This window comes from Lepus europaeus, chromosome 11, assembly GCF_033115175.1.
Source record: "Lepus europaeus isolate LE1 chromosome 11, mLepTim1.pri, whole genome shotgun sequence".
Lineage (NCBI taxonomy): Eukaryota > Metazoa > Chordata > Mammalia > Lagomorpha > Leporidae > Lepus > Lepus europaeus.
Window position 1 is genome coordinate 110,186,262 of NC_084837.1, and position 16,786 is coordinate 110,203,047.

A 16,786-nucleotide genomic window follows, 5' to 3' on the forward strand; every position below is an offset into this window, starting at 1 on the left:
TTGAATGTTAAGTATCTTTGCATATTCCCATCTTAGTTTTTATTTACATCAGCATAACAGATACGTTCTGTGTATAAAAATAAGCGCGGTGGTGTGTTAGTGCCTGTGCAGATACAATGTCCCCTCACGCTGGATGTGCGTAGCCGAGCGCGATGGGATGGCTGTGTGTGCGCATGTGCAGGGCAGGGTGGAACTGTGTGTGTCTTGTAACCGGCATCCCAGGTAGGGGACCACCCCCTCGCCCGGAACACCCTCCCACCCTGGCCCTGCCTTCGCCGCTAATTGGCTGCTTCCGGGACAAGTCGCTCCCCAACCCCCCTGCACACAGCCCCACCTCAGTGTCTTCTGCCTTGCCGGATTCGAGTCCCTCCTGGCCTGGCAGGTCTGTGCCTGTCTCCAAACTTCCCCCCCCCACGCCCGCCGCACAGGGAGGTGCCCAGGAAATGCTTGTCGGACGGGAAGGAGGGAGGGCGGCCAGGAGAAGAGGCAGCCACACCTGCTGCGGACCAGCCTGGGCTCTGGTGCCTTAGAGGGGAAGGGAGGCACCAGGGGCGGGCCGGCGTGAGGGTGCGCAAGCGGACACTCGGCCAGCTGAGTCCTTTGGGGTGCTGGAGGAGCTGTAAAACCTCTTAGGAGACGCACAGCCCCGCCGCAGTCCTGAGCCAGCGCTGCAAGCCGGCGCGCGCTCTGCCAGCTGCTGTCTCCCTTGAAAAGCCCGGGGCGAGCACTCCACCTGCTCTCTGCACCTGCTCTTCTCCTGTTGGTGCCAGGCCCCTCCCACTCTGCCGGCTGCCGCCGGGACCCGCCTCCTGCACTGGGAAGCTCCCTCTGGTGTCTTCAGGGGACAGTGCTCTGGAGCCTCCCTGTCCCCATCAGCCGAGGAGCCTCCTGTGGTGGGGAAGTTGTCATTGTCCCCTGTGCGCCGAGAACCACGGAGGCCGCGTGAGTTGAGCAACACAGCTCCCGCGTCTGTGACAGAAGCCGGCATTCCACACGTGGCCCCCAGGAATGCACCGTGTCCTGGTTGGCCGGAAGCTCATGCCAGGAATGGCCAGCCTGCGCCTCCATTGGGCCGATGGGAGAGAGCGGGTGACCCGGGGAGGGACCAGGTCCTGTAGGTGCAGGGGGCAAACACCTGATGCCAACAGGAAGAGAGAAGACGGGTACATGGTGGAGGCTGCCCTTCCTGCAAAGGGGTCACTGCTGGGTGGGGTGGGGGCGGGGCGTCTGGGGAACGGAGGGGACAGCTTGGAGCCGCGTGGGTCTTTCTGTCTGCCTGGGTGGGTGTGCGGCAGGAGCTCCTACAGAGGAGGAGCAAAGGGGACAGGGGGAGGGCAGGTCCCTGGGCTTGGGCAGGGACGGATCAGGGAGGGAGGGGGCCCAGGGGTGCTCCAGCCAACAGGCGCCCAGCACATCCTCAGCTCCCCCTGGGCTGCTGCTGAGTCAGCCCTCACGGCCACGCTCCAGGGTGGCTGCTGGTTTCCTCCCCATTCTACAGATGAGAAACTGAGGCACACCTTGGTAAGGGGCCCCTTGGGGTGGGGGGAGTGGGGTGCTGGGACTGGGCCCAGGCAGGCCGGGTCAGAGGGTGAGGCCTCTCATGAGCTGGGCCCCGAGTGAGGCTGTGCTGGGGCCCAGATAGGACATGGCGGGACCCCACCACCACCACTACCACCACCATCAAGCAGGAAGAGCACAATCAGGAGTGGGAGCAGGAAGGCGGGAGACACCTGCTGCAGCTGGGCGGGCACTGCTGGGTGCTCAGAGGCCCCCAGAGGGAGGGTGGGGGGCAGAGGGCCCTGTGGCCGAGGACAGACCCAGGGATGGGGTGCGAACAGCCAGAGATATGGGAGGGGCAGGGAGGGGGCTCCCAGGTGGTTCTGGGACAGGGCACAGAGCAGAGAGGGGAGTGGGGGGACAGGGTGAGGGAGAACTGAGGGCCTCGGGCCAGGTTTGGGGACAGACACACCCAAAGACGCCAAACCTTCCCCGCAAATGTTCACCGCACACCTGCACCTGCCAGACGTGGTGTCAGGCCCTGGGAGCAAACAGCATTGACTCAGCCTAGGCTGAGACACGGGAGCCTGGGTGCTGTAGGGACCCCCATCAAGACCAGGGGCTACCAGGGAGGGCTTCCTGGGGGTGGCTTTGCGGCAGGCCTAAGAGAGAGGATGGGGTTAATCCAGGGAGGGAGGGAGGAGACCCAGCAGGAGAGTGGTGTGTGCACAAGAGTGAGACACAGGGAGAGAGAATGCGCACGGGCCCAGCTGGAGCCGTCAGTCAGAGCGTGGGACCGGGGTTTGGGAAGGGCAGGGGCTGCAGCAGCCACCAGGGGGCAGTCTCGCACCTGCCACACCTCCCGTCTGCCTGTCCACAGCTACAGGACCCTGGCCACCGAGCACGAAGCGCTGATGCAGAAGTACCTGCACCTGCTGCAGATCGTGGAGACGGAGAAGACAGTGGCCAAGCAGCTCCGGCAGCAGATCGAGGACGGAGAGATCGAGATCGAGCGGCTGAAGGCAGAGGTGGCCGCGGGCGGGGAGCTTCCGGGATGGGGCGCCCAGCATGGTGCCGAGGGCAGGGTCCTGTGGTCAGACGGGTTCCCATCGCGCCTCTGCCGGTAGCCTCTGGAGCGGGTCGCCGTCTTGTCTGGGCCTCAGTTTCTTCATGTGTAGACGGACACCAGGCTGGCCGAGCTGGGCTCTGGCTTCTGGAGCCTCCTCACCAGGGGAGGGGCAGTTTGGGTGCTCCCCTGGCACAAGGTAGCAGAGGTCCTGGGGCCCCAGGTGCCAGGGTGTGGGGAACCCACCCAGGGAGAGGAGGAGGCAGCGAGAGGCAGGACCCCACAGGCTGCGAGGCCCCGGGGGTGTGTGCTGTGGTCTGGCCGTACGGCACTTAGGAAGCTCCACTTTGGAGAGGGAGCGTGGGACCCAATACACCAGCTCTGTTCACGAGACCCAGAGCCCCCAGTTCCACCTGGTCCTGCAGAGGCATCGCCCTGAACTCCCAGTCACAGCCACGTGCAAGTTCATGTCTAACAAGACCCCAGATGTGGCCCTGGAGCAGGCACTGCCAGACGAGCGCCCTTAGCCAGGCCCCATGACCACCCAGAGGGGCTGGCTCGCCCAGGCTCAGGGAGCCCACGACATCTATCCAAGCTCACGCAGTGGAAACCCCTCAGGTCCCCTGTCTGCTTGTCCATCATGCCCCACCCCCACCCCCCAGCTCAGAGCCTCTTCCTACAGCTCCTGGAGCCTCCTCCACAGCCCACCTGGTTCACCCTGGGGTCAATGCCAAGATCTATCCTGGATCCCCGAATGCACACTGAGCCCCAGTACCAGGCTGCGAGCTTCCCGAGCCAGGGGCTCCAAGTGGCATTCACTCATTCATTCATTCACTCAAAGCCGAGACCACTGCCTGCTCACCTCGCCTGCTCCTCCTCTCCAAACGTGCAGGTCACCCTGCTCTGTAGCTGTGTGTCGTCCTACCTCCCGGCCTGTGCACACGCTGGTGGATTGTTTGCAATGCTCTCTCATCCCATCTCCACTCACTCCACCTGGTGAGGCCCCACTGAGTGCAAGCTGCCCCCTGGGGGTCTCCAGGCCAGGGCCTGCCCTCTGCCATCCCATACCCTGTACCCCACCTGAGAGCCGGCTCCACCTGTCCTGCACCTGCCGGGGTGCAGGACAGCATGGATCAGGGCCGTGATGGAGCCAGCCATGTGAACCAAGGCAGGGAGTGAGCCGTTCACAGCCCGGGAGGGTTTGGGTTCCTGCGGCCTGGCAGGGTCTCAGGAGGCTGTGGGCCGGGGAGGGGCTCTGGGTGCCGTGGGCCGAGCCTGCGGTGGCGCCGGGGAGCGGGCAGCAGCAGGTGAGCGTGTGCGCATGTGCGTCTCAGAACTCCAAGCCGCAGCAGAGCCCTAGCTGACAGGAATCTGGGGCATGGGTTTCGGTTGAGTGCACTACCCTCTGGGTAAAAGATGCTTTTAAAGATGACTTCAAACCGAAGATCAGCTTAGGGAGGCTTTGTCGCTCTACTTGCCTCTCTCTCTCTCCCTCCACACACACACACACACACACACACACGGTGGGATCCAGGGCCACCTGTTGGCTCTGAGGGGCTCCAAGAAGGCAGAGATGGAGCTCATGTGAGAGAGGCAGCCGCCAGCTGGGCAGGAGGCGCGGGGCCGCGTCGGAGGCAGGAGCCATCTGAGGACATGGCGGTGCCCAGAAAGGAAGGCACTCGGGTTCCCCCCAGCGGTGGGTCTCCCAGCTCAGATCCTTGGCACCCCGTTCCCGCCTCCTCCCCCCACCAGGGAGAGGGGCTGGGAGACGGTATCCCCAACATGGCAGCTCTCTCACCCCTCCTTTCCCGGAACAGCTCCTCACACCTTTTCCCCCAGACTCCCGGGATTTCCAGGGCCCTGCAGCCCCCAGCCACCTGCCCTAGGGACCTCTCACCGCTGTCACATCCCAGCCCCCAGCAGCCATCTCCCCGAGCCTCCCTGCCCCTGGTCACAGGTGGCTACTGCAGTGTCTGTCAGGCTGCGCTGGGCTGTGCCACCATAACGAGCAGCCCCCAGAAGCCCAAGGACTGGGCCATGTGGCTCCTCCCTCCAGGCCCAGCCCCGGGACACAGGCTGCTGTGTGAAACGGGCCTTCCGGAAGCTCTAGAGAATCTACCGCTAAGACGGAGGGCAGTGATGTCCACGCCCTGGTGTGGCCTCTGCTGTCGCTCCCACGTGCCGTTCACGGTCTCCTTCCCTCGTATCCCATGTGCTGCTGCAGCTGGCTCAGGTGAGCCTGGAGGAGCCGCTTGTTGAATTTCCGAGAAATTTACCCGCCATGTATTTGACCTGCTGTAGCAAGAAATGGGCCAAGGTCAGGGTATTTGCCCCACGGGCATTGGCAAGTGCTGCAGATCAAAGATCCGGTCTTCAGCATCGGCCGCTACACCCCAGCCCACTTCTTTCTTTCTTTTAAAAAAAAGATTTGAGATCCGCTGGTTCACTCCCCAGCGGCCCACAGCAGCAGGGCTGGGCCAGGCCAAAGCAGGGAGCTTGGAACTCCGTCCAGGTCTCCCACACATGGTGGGTGCAGAAACCCAATTACCTGAGCTGCCCCCTGCTGCCCCCTGGTGTATGCATTAGCAGGAGGCTGGAACCAGGAGCTGAGCTGGAACAAGCAGGTGGGGCCCTTAAGAAGGTCAAGACAGCGACAGAAGGGCTTTGACACCCCCCCCCCACCAAGAGCCCCGTCAAGGAGCCCCCAGGGCGCAGTCACCGGGAGAGGAAGCCTGCCTTCCCCGAGGACACCCGGCTGGGCTCTTTCCTCCCTGTTCTCCTACTTGGAACTGGCGTACATTTGGAGAGGGAAGGAGACAGGCGCCGAGGGCGGGGCAGGCGCCCACAGATGGCTGGGATGTTTTATCGGCTTGGAAGCACTCAGCCTCCTAGAAGAGCGGCCCGGGAAGCAGCTGCAGAGATCTCGGTGGTTGCAAATAAAAACTTAGCCTTGGACTCATAGGTCAAGGGAGCCCGCCCTGGGAGACGTCCAACGGGTAACCTTGACTCCTCCCCAGCCATCACCTCCCTCCAGGCCTGGGGCCCTGCTTCCCATCTCTCCCCCAAAGCACCTGTGCTCTGGCACCCAGCCCTGCACCTGTGTTCACATCACTCCCTCCACTCCAACCCCTCCCCCCAGGGCCCACCTGGAGGACTCCTGTTTGTCCTTCTGGAAAGCCCTTGCCAAGGCCGGGGGGGAGCCCCGTGACGCCCTTCTCCAGCCAGGCGCTCCTCTAGGGAAGAGGTCAGGCTGCCCATCCACTGCCCGGGGCCCCCAGTGCCCCACGTGTGCCCCACACAGAGGCACCGTCAGGATGGGCCCGTGGAGGTGGCCCGGGGGGGCACAGAAATGGCCCCTCTTGGGCTTGGAAGGGGCCAGAGGGAAGCGAGAAGGAAGGAGAGAGGGTTGAGTCGCGTGGCAGCTGTGTGAAAAGCAAGAAATGCAGAGATCCCTGGCTGCTTGCAGATAGAAAAACACCCGGATGAATTCCACCATCGGTTCCTGCCCTGCCAAAATGCATCCTGGATTAAAGAAGGGATCCCCCAGAGAGGGCCAAAGGATGGGGCAGGATGGGCCAGCAGCCAGTGCCCAGAGCCCCGAGGGCTCTGGTCCACAAAGAAGAGCTCGCCTCTCTGGGCAGACCAAGCCAGTGTGCAGGTGGCAGGTGGGCAGGGGCCAGCAGGGGCACCAGGTGCAGGGTCGGGCAGTGTGCCAGAGGGCCAGCTCCTCTGGCCATGGTTGAGCGCGCGTCAGCCGAGCAGGGCCTGGACAGCCCCCAGACAGAGCGGGGGCCAGAGCAAATCCATTGCCAGATGGGAGCTGCCAGGGTTAAGGAAAGACTGTCTCCGGGAGCCCACCGAGCCCAGTGCCCCCACCATCCTCCCCTCAAGACTTCTGCAGGATCCCCCGGCTCCTCACCCTGGGGAGTTTTGCCCACCCAGCCTGCTCCTTAAATAAAGGCTCCCGGGCTGCCAGGGCCGCCTGCGCGTGCAACATGGTTGTCTGACCTAATTGCACCTATTTTTTTGCCCTGGTCCCTGCTGAGTGCGTGTCCCGGAATGCCTGTCTCCGAGAAGCACACGGTCAGTGTTAAATACCGACTCCTTCCTTCCCTCCTCCCAGCACGCACACACACACACACACAGCACTCTCATGAGAAAAGGCAGGGAGAGCTTTGTGCAAATCCCCGAATAGGAAAAGAACAGCAGAGAGAGGGAGACGCCAGGGCAGGTGAAGATGCTGCGTGTGTGTGTGTGTGTGCACGCACACGCCTTGACTCCGTACACTACAGACAAAGTCATCGTATTTCACTGTGCGAATATTCTCGGGGGAGCTCCATGAGCGGGGAGGGGAAGTCGGAAGAGGAATAACAAAAGGAAGACGCTCTCCACGCCGGCTCCGTCTCGGGTAATTTTAGCAGGCACGAGTGGAGAGCAGGTAACTGCTCCATTTTGCTTTCAAAGTGCTGCACGCGCTCAGCCGTGAGAGCCCATTCATTCCGGCTCCGCCAGTGACCTTGAGACAAGCCAGCCGCGAGTCTTGGAGAGGCAGCGTGTGCAGGGTCCCCGGAGCTATTATCCTGAGACGCCCGGGGCTTCCTGACCCCCTTGCCGTCCTTGGCCCCTGCTCTCGCTGGCTGCTATGGCTCGATTTCTTTTTTTTTGCAAAAGTCGCTTATGTGTGTAGCCAACAACCACGTATCAAGTGCAGCCTGGTGCTAAGCCACAGAGAGCTGATTAGGGAAGCAAGCACCTGTGGCCCCGTCTCACCCGGCGTTCCCCCTACCATGGAGGAGAGACGCAATGCCAGCATTTCAAGGGGAAAGTGCCTGGTGCCGCGGGGGGACCCGCAGGACAGGGAGCGGCTGCACCCTGCCCAGGAGGACACACACCGGCCTGATCGCACAGCACGGCTACAGGTGTCCTGGTTTGGTTCTTGTAGCTCCGCCAGCCTCTGTGACATTAGGCGAATGGAGATGTTTTTAGAGTATCTATCGTGAATGTTTGCTCCATTCGTCTGGGCCATTAGGTTCCAGGATGTGCTCTGAAGAGATTTCTATTCCCAAGCAGCACCTAGGGCTGCCCAGGGAGGGGTCAGCCTGCTCGGATCTGGTTTCTATCTGGGGTGGTTTGGCTTGAAGAGCTGTAGGGAGGACCCAGATGTCCCAGAGCAAATGAACAGTAAAAGGCAGTGGAGACGCCGAGTGGAATATTACTCAGCCTTCAACAGGAAGGCAAAGGTGACACCTGCCCCTGGAGGACATTCCACTAAGGAAGGTAAGTGCACCTGTGAGGTTCCCCGGATAGCAGGTCCCAGAGCAGTCACATCCACGGGGAAAAAAGCAGGGCAGCAGTGACCAGGGAGTTGGGGGTGTGGAGCTGCCGTGGCATGGGACAGTCTCACTTCCTCTCGGCTCCACACAGAAAGGAGTTGAGGAGGCACAGGCTGGACCTGGTTTTACACCCACACGAATGTGTTTAACGCCCATGGGGTGCACACTTGGAAATGCTCAGCTGATCCGTTTCATGGTGCCTGTATTTTCCTACGATGAAAATTGAATATAAAAAGGTGTGGCAGCTTGGGGAGTAGGGCGGAGAGTCACAGATTGAGGACAAGGCCCTCGGATCCCAAACGAGGCACCTGCAGCAGCCCCCGGAGCAGAGGGCCCTGTCCAGGGTCCCGCGAGCACCCGGCCTCGCTGGCCCGGGGTGTGACAGGTCTCCAGGGCGTCGTTCTCTGTCTAGGGGCATGTCTGCTTCTGGACATGTGTCTCCGGCAGGGGACTGCACCGGGCGCTGGATGGCCAGTGTGGGCGCCCCTCCTGGCCGGCGGCCAACCTGCCTTTCTGTTGCAGATCGCGTCCCTGCTCAAGGACAATGAGCGCATCCAGTCCACCCAGACCGTCACCCCCAACGACGAGGACAGTGACATCAAGAAGATTAAGAAGGTCTGCTCCATCCCTCTGCAGGGGCCCTCTTTGCGTGTCCACCTGCTGTCCCACTGTCCCCAGGGTCACCCCACGCATGCACCCTCCCCAGCTCCCAAGACTGTCCCTCGCCCCTGAATGGCACCTCATCATTCCCACGTTATAGATAAGAAAACTGAAGTTCCGATTGCAAAAGGAGTGGACAGAGCCAGGGCAGGCCTTGGCCTCTCAGCTGACAGCTCTCTTCACAGAGCCACGAAGCAGTGCCCAGATCCGCCCCCCACCCCCGGCCACTTCCCGGCTGTCACTCCCCGCATACCCCCACGCCACCACCACCCATGCCACCACCTCTCACAACTGCCCCTTGCGTCCCCAGCAGACCTCAGCATGGGAATCTGGCCTTCAAGATCCCACAGTCAGACCCACTGCCTTTGCCCTGCTAGGGCCCACAGGGGTCACCTCCCAGCAGGTACCAGCTGTGTCCTCGTGGTGACAGCACCACGGGCCCCCGTGGAGCCGGGGCAGAGGGGGATTGCATGGCTTGTGTGTGTGGCCTAGCAGACCCGGGCCTCTGGGGCAGCTTCGGAGCCCTGCACCTGCTCGTGCCTCTCCCCGATGCCACACGGAGGTGACCGTGGACACTCGGCCGAGTTCTCTTGTGAGCCCTGCTCACACTAAGGAGAACGAGGAGAACCAGAGACTCCTGCTGGTCGAGGTGCAAAAATGACCCCAGCATCACCCAGACAAGAAATTGCAATGCGAATGCCCCAGGGGCCAAGTTCAGCTGCCCCGAGTCAATTGCATTTGAGTTTTTTTTTTTTTTTTTTTTTTGCTTGTGAGTTCTGTTGGCATTTGTTGCCGGTGCTTTCAAATCCAAAGGCTCCACCCAAAAATTAGGACTTTGGGTTTCTCAAAAATAGAAACAGCCAAGTTCATTAACCACCTTCTACCGCCACGTGCTATTCCGGGAGCCTGACACAGACCAGTTTCATCCCTACTAAAACACTCTGAGGTTTTATTTGCGTCTCCCTTTCGCACTCGGGGGAAGCCCAGACAAAGAGGCAAAGTAACTGGCCCAAGGGCACGCAGCTAAGTGTTTGCAGAGTGACTTTCAAATCCTGTCCCGTGCCCTGCGCCGTCCTGGAGAGGTAGAAGGCCAGGCACCCAGCCCACCTCTCACACGCGGCCCCAGGCGGGAGGGGCTGGCTTCCTACATCTGTAGGACCTGCCATGGCCACAGGCATCAGGATTTGCCACCCCTGCCCCACCCACGCAGGCAGGGCCGTGCCGTGGGCCCCCCGCACCTTGAGCAGCTGCCCTGGCCATTGCAGACCAGCTGAGCCCCGCCTCCTGGCATCTTGGAGAAAGCCCCTCCTGTCTTCAGCGACAGCTGCTGGGCGGTGGTGGGTCTCCCGTCTCCACGGCACACAGCCCTGCACTGGGACGGCTGTGCCTGTCGCGTGTGCCCAGTTGCGGGTATTTTTGATGAGCCCTGTGGCTGGACCCCAGCCAGCGCCCTTGCTCCAGGTGCCAGTGTCCCCCCCCCCCACTACGGACAGAGAACACCAGGGAGCCAGGGGGGCCTCGCTCGGATCCTGAGCCAAGACCAGGTGTGCACCGCCTGGCTCCTCCATCCCGGACAAGCTTTTGAGAGAGGCCAGCCCTGGCCGGGAGCCACACTTTGAGTCGCTCCATCAGGTCCTCATCTCCTTGGGAAGACTGGCTCAGAGGACCACAGGGCCAGACTCAAGCCCAGCCCATGTCTGAGCTCCGGCCCAAGCCCGAGGGACGCCCAGCACGGGGATGGCAGAGCCCCGGCCCTCGCCCCGCAGGGCGCTGGTACAGAGCGGCCGCGGCAGGCTAACCAGGGCCTCTCCCTTCCCACCCCGACCCCAGGTGCAGAGCTTCCTGCGGGGCTGGCTGTGCCGGCGGAAGTGGAAGACGATCATCCAGGACTACATCCGGTCCCCGCACGCAGACAGCATGCGCAAGAGGAACCAGGTGGTGTTCAGCATGCTGGAGGCCGAGGCCGAGTACGTGCAGCAGCTGCACATCCTGGTCAACAACTTCCTGCGCCCGCTGCGCATGGCCGCCAGCTCCAAGAAGCCGCCCATCACGCACGACGATGTCAGCAGCATCTTCTTGAACAGGTGAGCCACCAGCCAGGACCATTGCCCCACCCCCAACCAAGCAGGCCCCCCGTGGTGACCCTTGGCCAAGGTTGGAGGCGTTTTCGGTTGTCATGGTTTGGGGGAAGTCGCTATTGGCCTCTGACGAGGAGGTCAAGGCCAAGGTCACTACTAAATGCCCTTCCAACCAGTGGTGTTAGTGGTGACACAGTTCAGGAAGCCTGTGTCCAGTATTGTTATCTGTTTGAAGTTGTACACTGTTTGACTTGTTTTATATAAAGTCTATAATTTTTTTATTATTATTTGAGAGGCAGAGAGACAGAGACAGGCATTCATGGGTTCACCCCCACCCCCCCACACACATAGTGCTGGCCGGGGAAGGGGCAAAGCTGCGAGCCGGAAACTCAACCCAGGTCCCCCACGGGCGTCGCTTGAGCTAGCGCTGCTGCCTCCCAGGGCCTGCACGGCTGGGTCGCAGCTAGGGCGGGACCCAGGCTCTCTAATACAGCACACAAGCACCCAACCAGGGGCTTCACCACCACGCCAGATGCCCGCCCCACCCCCACCCCGGTGTCAGTGTTCAAGAGCTCTGTGCTGTCTTCCTAGTCTGTTTTGTGTTGCTGGAGCAAAATCCCTGTGGCTGGGATTTCATCTAGAGAAGAGATCGGTTTTGGCACATCAGAGCGTGTGCAAGGGAGAGGGGGGTCCCAGGGCGTAAGAGGACGCAAGAGATCAGGGAGAGACCAAGTGTGCCTCCGTGAACTCACTCTCTCCATCGAGACCTAACCCACCCAACAAGACCAGCATTAATCCTTTCCCTTCTCCAGCCACCACCTGCTAGGCCCCGCCTCTTAAAGGTGCCACCACCTCTGGACGCCATTCCATTGGGCACCAGGCTTCAACACGGGTTTGGGTGGGGACCAGCCACATGGAAACCACAGCACAAATCGAGCTCCAAGAACACAAATAAAACATGCGGCATCTTGATGCCGTCACGGTGACCTGCAGGCCAAGTTCACGGTCAGAGCTCCCGGGCTCCCTCGAGTTCTGCCCACTCCCCGATAGCAGCAGGCGGCTGTGCCAGATGATGGCTCTGGGCACTGATCGCGGGAGACAGAGCTGACAGCTGCTATTCTGTCAGCCTGTTCGTAAGAGAACTTCCTTAGGAAGTGGTTTCAATAAGTATTTGGTGGGTGAGGAGATTGTATCAACTGCAAAAAGCAACTGAAATGAAGACATACAAACCAACAGACTGTTATTTACTAATGCGCCTCCCCTGGGAATTAAGGTAAGTGTGCCCCTAGATGCTCAGTCACCTGCATGTCCTTCTAAAATACTGCTCAGAGCAGGACTCCCCTTGCTCTGTACTTAGACCCCAGCTGGGGCACCTGCCTTCCACAGCAACGCCTGCCTCCGAGTCCTGCCTCTGCTCCTGGCTCCGCTTCTCGTGTGCACTCTGGGAGGCGGTGGCGAGGGCTCAAGTAGCAGGGTCCCTGCCACCCACTCAGGAGACCTGGGCTGAGCTCCTGCCTCCTGTCTTCAGCCCCTCCGGTCGAGCATTTGGGAGGGGATGAACCAGCAGATGGGAGAGCGCTTTCTCTGCCTGTTTCTGTCTCTCGAATAAATTAGTGAAATGTTCAGCATCCAGTCATTCGGCTAAGCAGGAGTAGGGTCCCCTTCCCGGAGCCCAGCTGTGCTCCCCCTCCCGGCCAGGGGTGTGTGCTGGGGGGGGGGGGTTGGGGGTCTCCATCCTGCAGGAGAGGCCACAGGAGTGGTCAGACCTGGGTCTGAGTCTCAGGCTGAAGAGGCTGGAAGCCCTTGCGGGGGAGGGGGATGCTGGGGGCAGGGCGGACACCATGGACCGTGGATAAGGCCTCAGAGTCGGGGATGAGAGAGAGAAGGGAGGAGGGGGCAGCTTCTGGCCTCGAGAGACCTAAAGATCAAACCTCTGAGCCTCACAGGGCCGCTTGCTAATATACGTGCTGGGCAGTTTTTATCATCAGATGCATTGATTAGGACATAGGAAATCAGCATTATCTTTTTATAAACTCAAGTAACATTTACCCCCCACCCCAGGTACTCCAGGTAGCCTTGCAGACTTAGTGACCCAGAGTAGGCTGGAAAAAAATGGTGAGGAATAAATTTCTTCCCCTACCCTCAACCCCTGCCCCCAGTAAGCCCTGGACAGCTCAGCTGGGCTCACGGATTGTCAGTCGCCAGCTGCCTGCAACTCTGGGTGGACCCAGGCATTTGGACTCCATGGAGTCTGCAGGTTCTGCACCCGGCACCCAGGTCCTGTACTCTGCTTCCAGGAGAAATCCAGGGGGAGAGTTAGAGAACAGTGAACAGTGAGTGGCAAGCGTTTTCGTGAGCAAGCAAAGAGGAGGGGCGTGGCCCCATCTCTGACCTGCGTGTAATGTCACAGGGCCATTTAATGAAAGGGGAGGTTTTCTGGGAAGTAGTGGGGGCTCCTGGAATCCAGCCCCCACCCCTTTGCACTCCTTATGAGCTCTGATGCCTGCCCTCACGGCGGCTGGCAGGTGCATCATTTAGCATGCTAATGAATATGCCAATGAGCGTATAATGAGCTGTAGGTCAGTCATGGCCCCCATCCTGGTCTGAGCGTGTCCAGGCAGGGGAGTCTGTTCATCTCCAGAGCAAAGGGAACCAAACCTGTGTCCTGTAGGAACTAACCGTCATCTCCAGGTGGCTCACCTGCTTCCTCCGTGCTCTGTGTCAGCCCCAGTCCCCCGGGGAGAATTCCAACCCTCAGTCTTAAGGGGCTGATGGCGAGGGATGATCTGCCTTCTGCAGTTTCTTTAGTGCTGCGTATAGACTTGTGGTCCCTGCCCACTTAGGGCGTGGAATTCTCCGGACACCAGGTCTCAGGGTCCCAGTGGTGGAGCAGCTAAGACAGGAGCTGGGTCCGGTTCAGTCCCCAGGGTGGTTGGAACCCTCATCCAGACACAGAATTGTTGTATCCCAGAGGAGATGGACCTACCAAGCGGGTCGAGCAGACCTGGCTGAGGGGTCCTCGGAGGGGCCGAAGCCAGGTGACAGGTAGAAGGGCCTCCTTTTCCCCTTGCCGGATGGGGTTAGCTGCTGGTGTCTCTTAGCCAAAAGAGCGTAGCCGTTTAGCTTGGTGATAACTGCTCCTAATATCTAATCCCTCTGTGCCTGAGTTGTTAGTGGAGACCCAGCAGGTGTGGTTCATCACAGCACCTACGCCACCTGGTTCAGCTGGCAGTGAAAGGCAAGTTCATTGTCAAGAACCACAGCCGCCAGGCAGCCAGGAGCTGTCTGCACGTGACCAAGAGCATGCTCGCCTGGGCTCCGGGCCTCGATGTCCCTCGTGGCCAGAGTGAGATTTATATATATATATATAATATTAATAATAATATATTATATATATTACGTATAATATATATTATATATTATACAATATGTATATATTATATATTATGTATTATAAATAATATATATTATTATATATATTATCTATATATATATATTTAGAGAGAGAGAGAGAGAGTTGTTTCCTGGTGAGCAATGCATCCCAGAGGAGCTGCTAACCCAGTGGCTGCTCCTGTGCCCACCAAGGTCAACTCTCTTCTTTCATGCTGGACTTGACAGCTGATGGACAGAAACTCCGTTAGGAGCCACGCCTCCCACTGAACCTTCCCCACCGTGAAGATGTTGTTGGTCTGCATTAGAAAGGGTCGGGCGTGGTGTAGGCCTGGACGGTCATACTGGTGGTCACGCTGTGTGGGGACAGACACGGGGCCTGCAGTGGGGAAGCGCCCCTCCCCCCATGTACTTTTGAGAACACCTGCCATCCGCCAGGCCTTGATGAGTAGGTCTTGATGAGTGACGGGGGAAGCCACCCCAGCAGGCCCCACCTGGCTGACCCTCTGACCCCTGGAGCACCAGTGAGCGTCGTGTGCAGTGGGAGGGAAGAGGGTTTGCGGTACCCGTGCTAAGAACGCTTCCTGGACAGTTGGTCGTGTGGCCTTGGGTGATTTGCTTCCCCGGGGGCGTTCACAGTGGATGAGGAGCCCTGTGCTTAGAAAGCAGAAACCGGGCAGGGGAGGAAACAGAGCGTCGGGGTGAGCAGCTGTCGGGTGGCGGGCGCACAGCCCTGTCCGCCACTCTTCCAGCCTGCGTGGGTCTGTAGCCCCCGCTGTGTTCCTTTGTGGGGGAAGGGGTGCTGAGTTGTCAGGGGACTGCCAAGGCCTTCCAAGCCCACTCTGGAAGAACTTGGAGGCACGGCTGCAGCTCCTGTCTGGCCTCGGGTGGACTGGGTCTTGTCTTTCACAATGATGGGAGTTGGGAGCTCCCAGTCCTATGTGGACAGGCCTGGTACGCAAATGCCCTTCGGGGTTTCTCAGACTGTGTTAGAGACCCTGTGGTGGAAATGCCCCCCAAGGCTCCTCAGCAGAGGTGAGAGGAGCTAGCTCAGCCCCTCCCGTCTTAGGCAGTCTTGAACATCATGGTGGGGGCTGCCACAGCCCCCCACCCAGGCAAGCTCGGTCCTCCTTCCAGCGGCCCCCCACACTTACGGTGGTGACACTTGGTGTCGGAGGGTGGTGGCTCTGATCTGGGTCACCCAGATCCTGTCCCTGCACACCTGTCTTGGCCTGGATGACCCCAGGGTGGCAGTGAAATCCAGCCTTGTGGTCTCTCCCCTAGAGCCACGTGTTGGCGTCGGCTCCACAGGCTGTGGCTCCCGAAAAGCACGTGGGCCCTGGTGGTGACCCCAGCCCCACTGGGGACTGCAATAACTACTGGACGTGGGCTCCCATCACCGCAGGTGCAGGTCCTCAGGTCGGGTGGACAAAGGCCCACGGGGGGGGGGGACAGCACGAGGTCCTGGGGCACAGCCAGCCGGGCAGGAACCACCGTCTCCTCCCCGCTCAGAGGTTGAGGGTGGAGGAGTAATGGGAGGGGCCTCCTGGGAGCAGTGCCCAGGAAGGAAGCTTCTGGGACATCAGGCCCCAGATCAGAGGAGTGACGATCCAGACAGGAGCCAGACGCACCCCACCCTGCCTGCCCAGGCCAGGGTCCCGACACAGCGCCACAGGGTCCTAGTGCCCCGCTTTCCCTCCCTCTTATGAAACCCGTCTACCTGGAGGAGAATGTTCTGGTTGGCGGACCGGAGCATCGGGCTGGGCGCCTGGTTGTATTTCAGGCCGGGCAGCAGTACAGAAAATGGGAGGCCCCTTTCCTCTTTAGGATTGTCCCAGGAAGCCGAGGTTCCTCTAACGGGGGCTCCTCCATGACAGCGCGCCCCATTTTTGGTTGGGTCTCGTACTTCATACTTGACTGTGGTCTTCGCGGGTTGCTGAGGTCGCCGCTGTTGTGTTGTGTCCACTGTCACAGGGACACTGTCTTAAAAAAAAAAAAAGATTTATTTGTTATTTGAGAGGCAGAGTTACAGACAGAGAGAAAGAGAGAGAGAGAGAGAGAGAGAGGTCTTCCATCCGCTGGTTCACTCCCCAGATGACCGCAACCACCGGAACTGCACCGATCCGAAGCCAGGAGTCAGGAGCTTCTTCCAGGTCTCCCACGCGGGTGCAGGGGCCCAAGGACGTGGGCCATCCTCCACTGCTTTTCCAGGCCACAGCAGAGAGCTGGATCAAAAGAGGAGCAGCCAAGACTAGAACCGGCGCCCACATGGGATGCCGACACTTCAGGCCAGGGCGTTAACCAGCTGCGCCACAGCGCCGGCCCCTGCCATGATGTTTTTAAAGATTTTGGAAGAGGTGGAAATAAGAAAGGAGACCAGTGACCCTCCCCAGGGTGGCAGAGAAGGCATCTGAGAACCCCCAAAGGAGGAATGAGGGGGAAGGTCTTGCGGGGACCTTCGGGTCACCCCCAAAGAGGCAGCAACAGCTCAGCAACCAGGGAGATGGCGGCGGAGAAGGATTCAGGTAAACCAGGATGGGCAGGGACCTGAGAGAGCGAGAGGAGAGAGAGGGAGAAGGGTGGGAGGGTCCTAAGTGGCCTCTTGCACAGCGTGGCTTGTGCCCCACCAGTGCCCCCAGGACTGCCGTGGGGTGGCGTCCAGGGCCGCTGGAATCTGCATGATGGAAAGTATGGACTCTCACCTACGATGCCCACTGGGGAGTGAGTGTGTGACCCAGCAGGAAGTCACTGACAACCTAGGC

At 60.2% G+C, this 16,786-nt stretch overlaps 1 protein-coding gene across 1 annotated transcript in view; it reads left to right on the forward strand.

Moving 5' to 3' along the window:
* RASGRF1 (Ras protein specific guanine nucleotide releasing factor 1) overlaps positions 1 to 16,786 on the forward strand; it is a 90,120-nt gene that overhangs the window by 29,095 nt on the left and 44,239 nt on the right. The window contains exons 3-5 of the mRNA XM_062204854.1: positions 2,378 to 2,525; positions 8,419 to 8,511; positions 10,387 to 10,640. Of these exons, the coding sequence (XP_062060838.1) occupies positions 2,378 to 2,525; positions 8,419 to 8,511; positions 10,387 to 10,640 (495 nt within the window). The remainder of the gene's footprint in view (positions 1 to 2,377; positions 2,526 to 8,418; positions 8,512 to 10,386; positions 10,641 to 16,786) is intronic.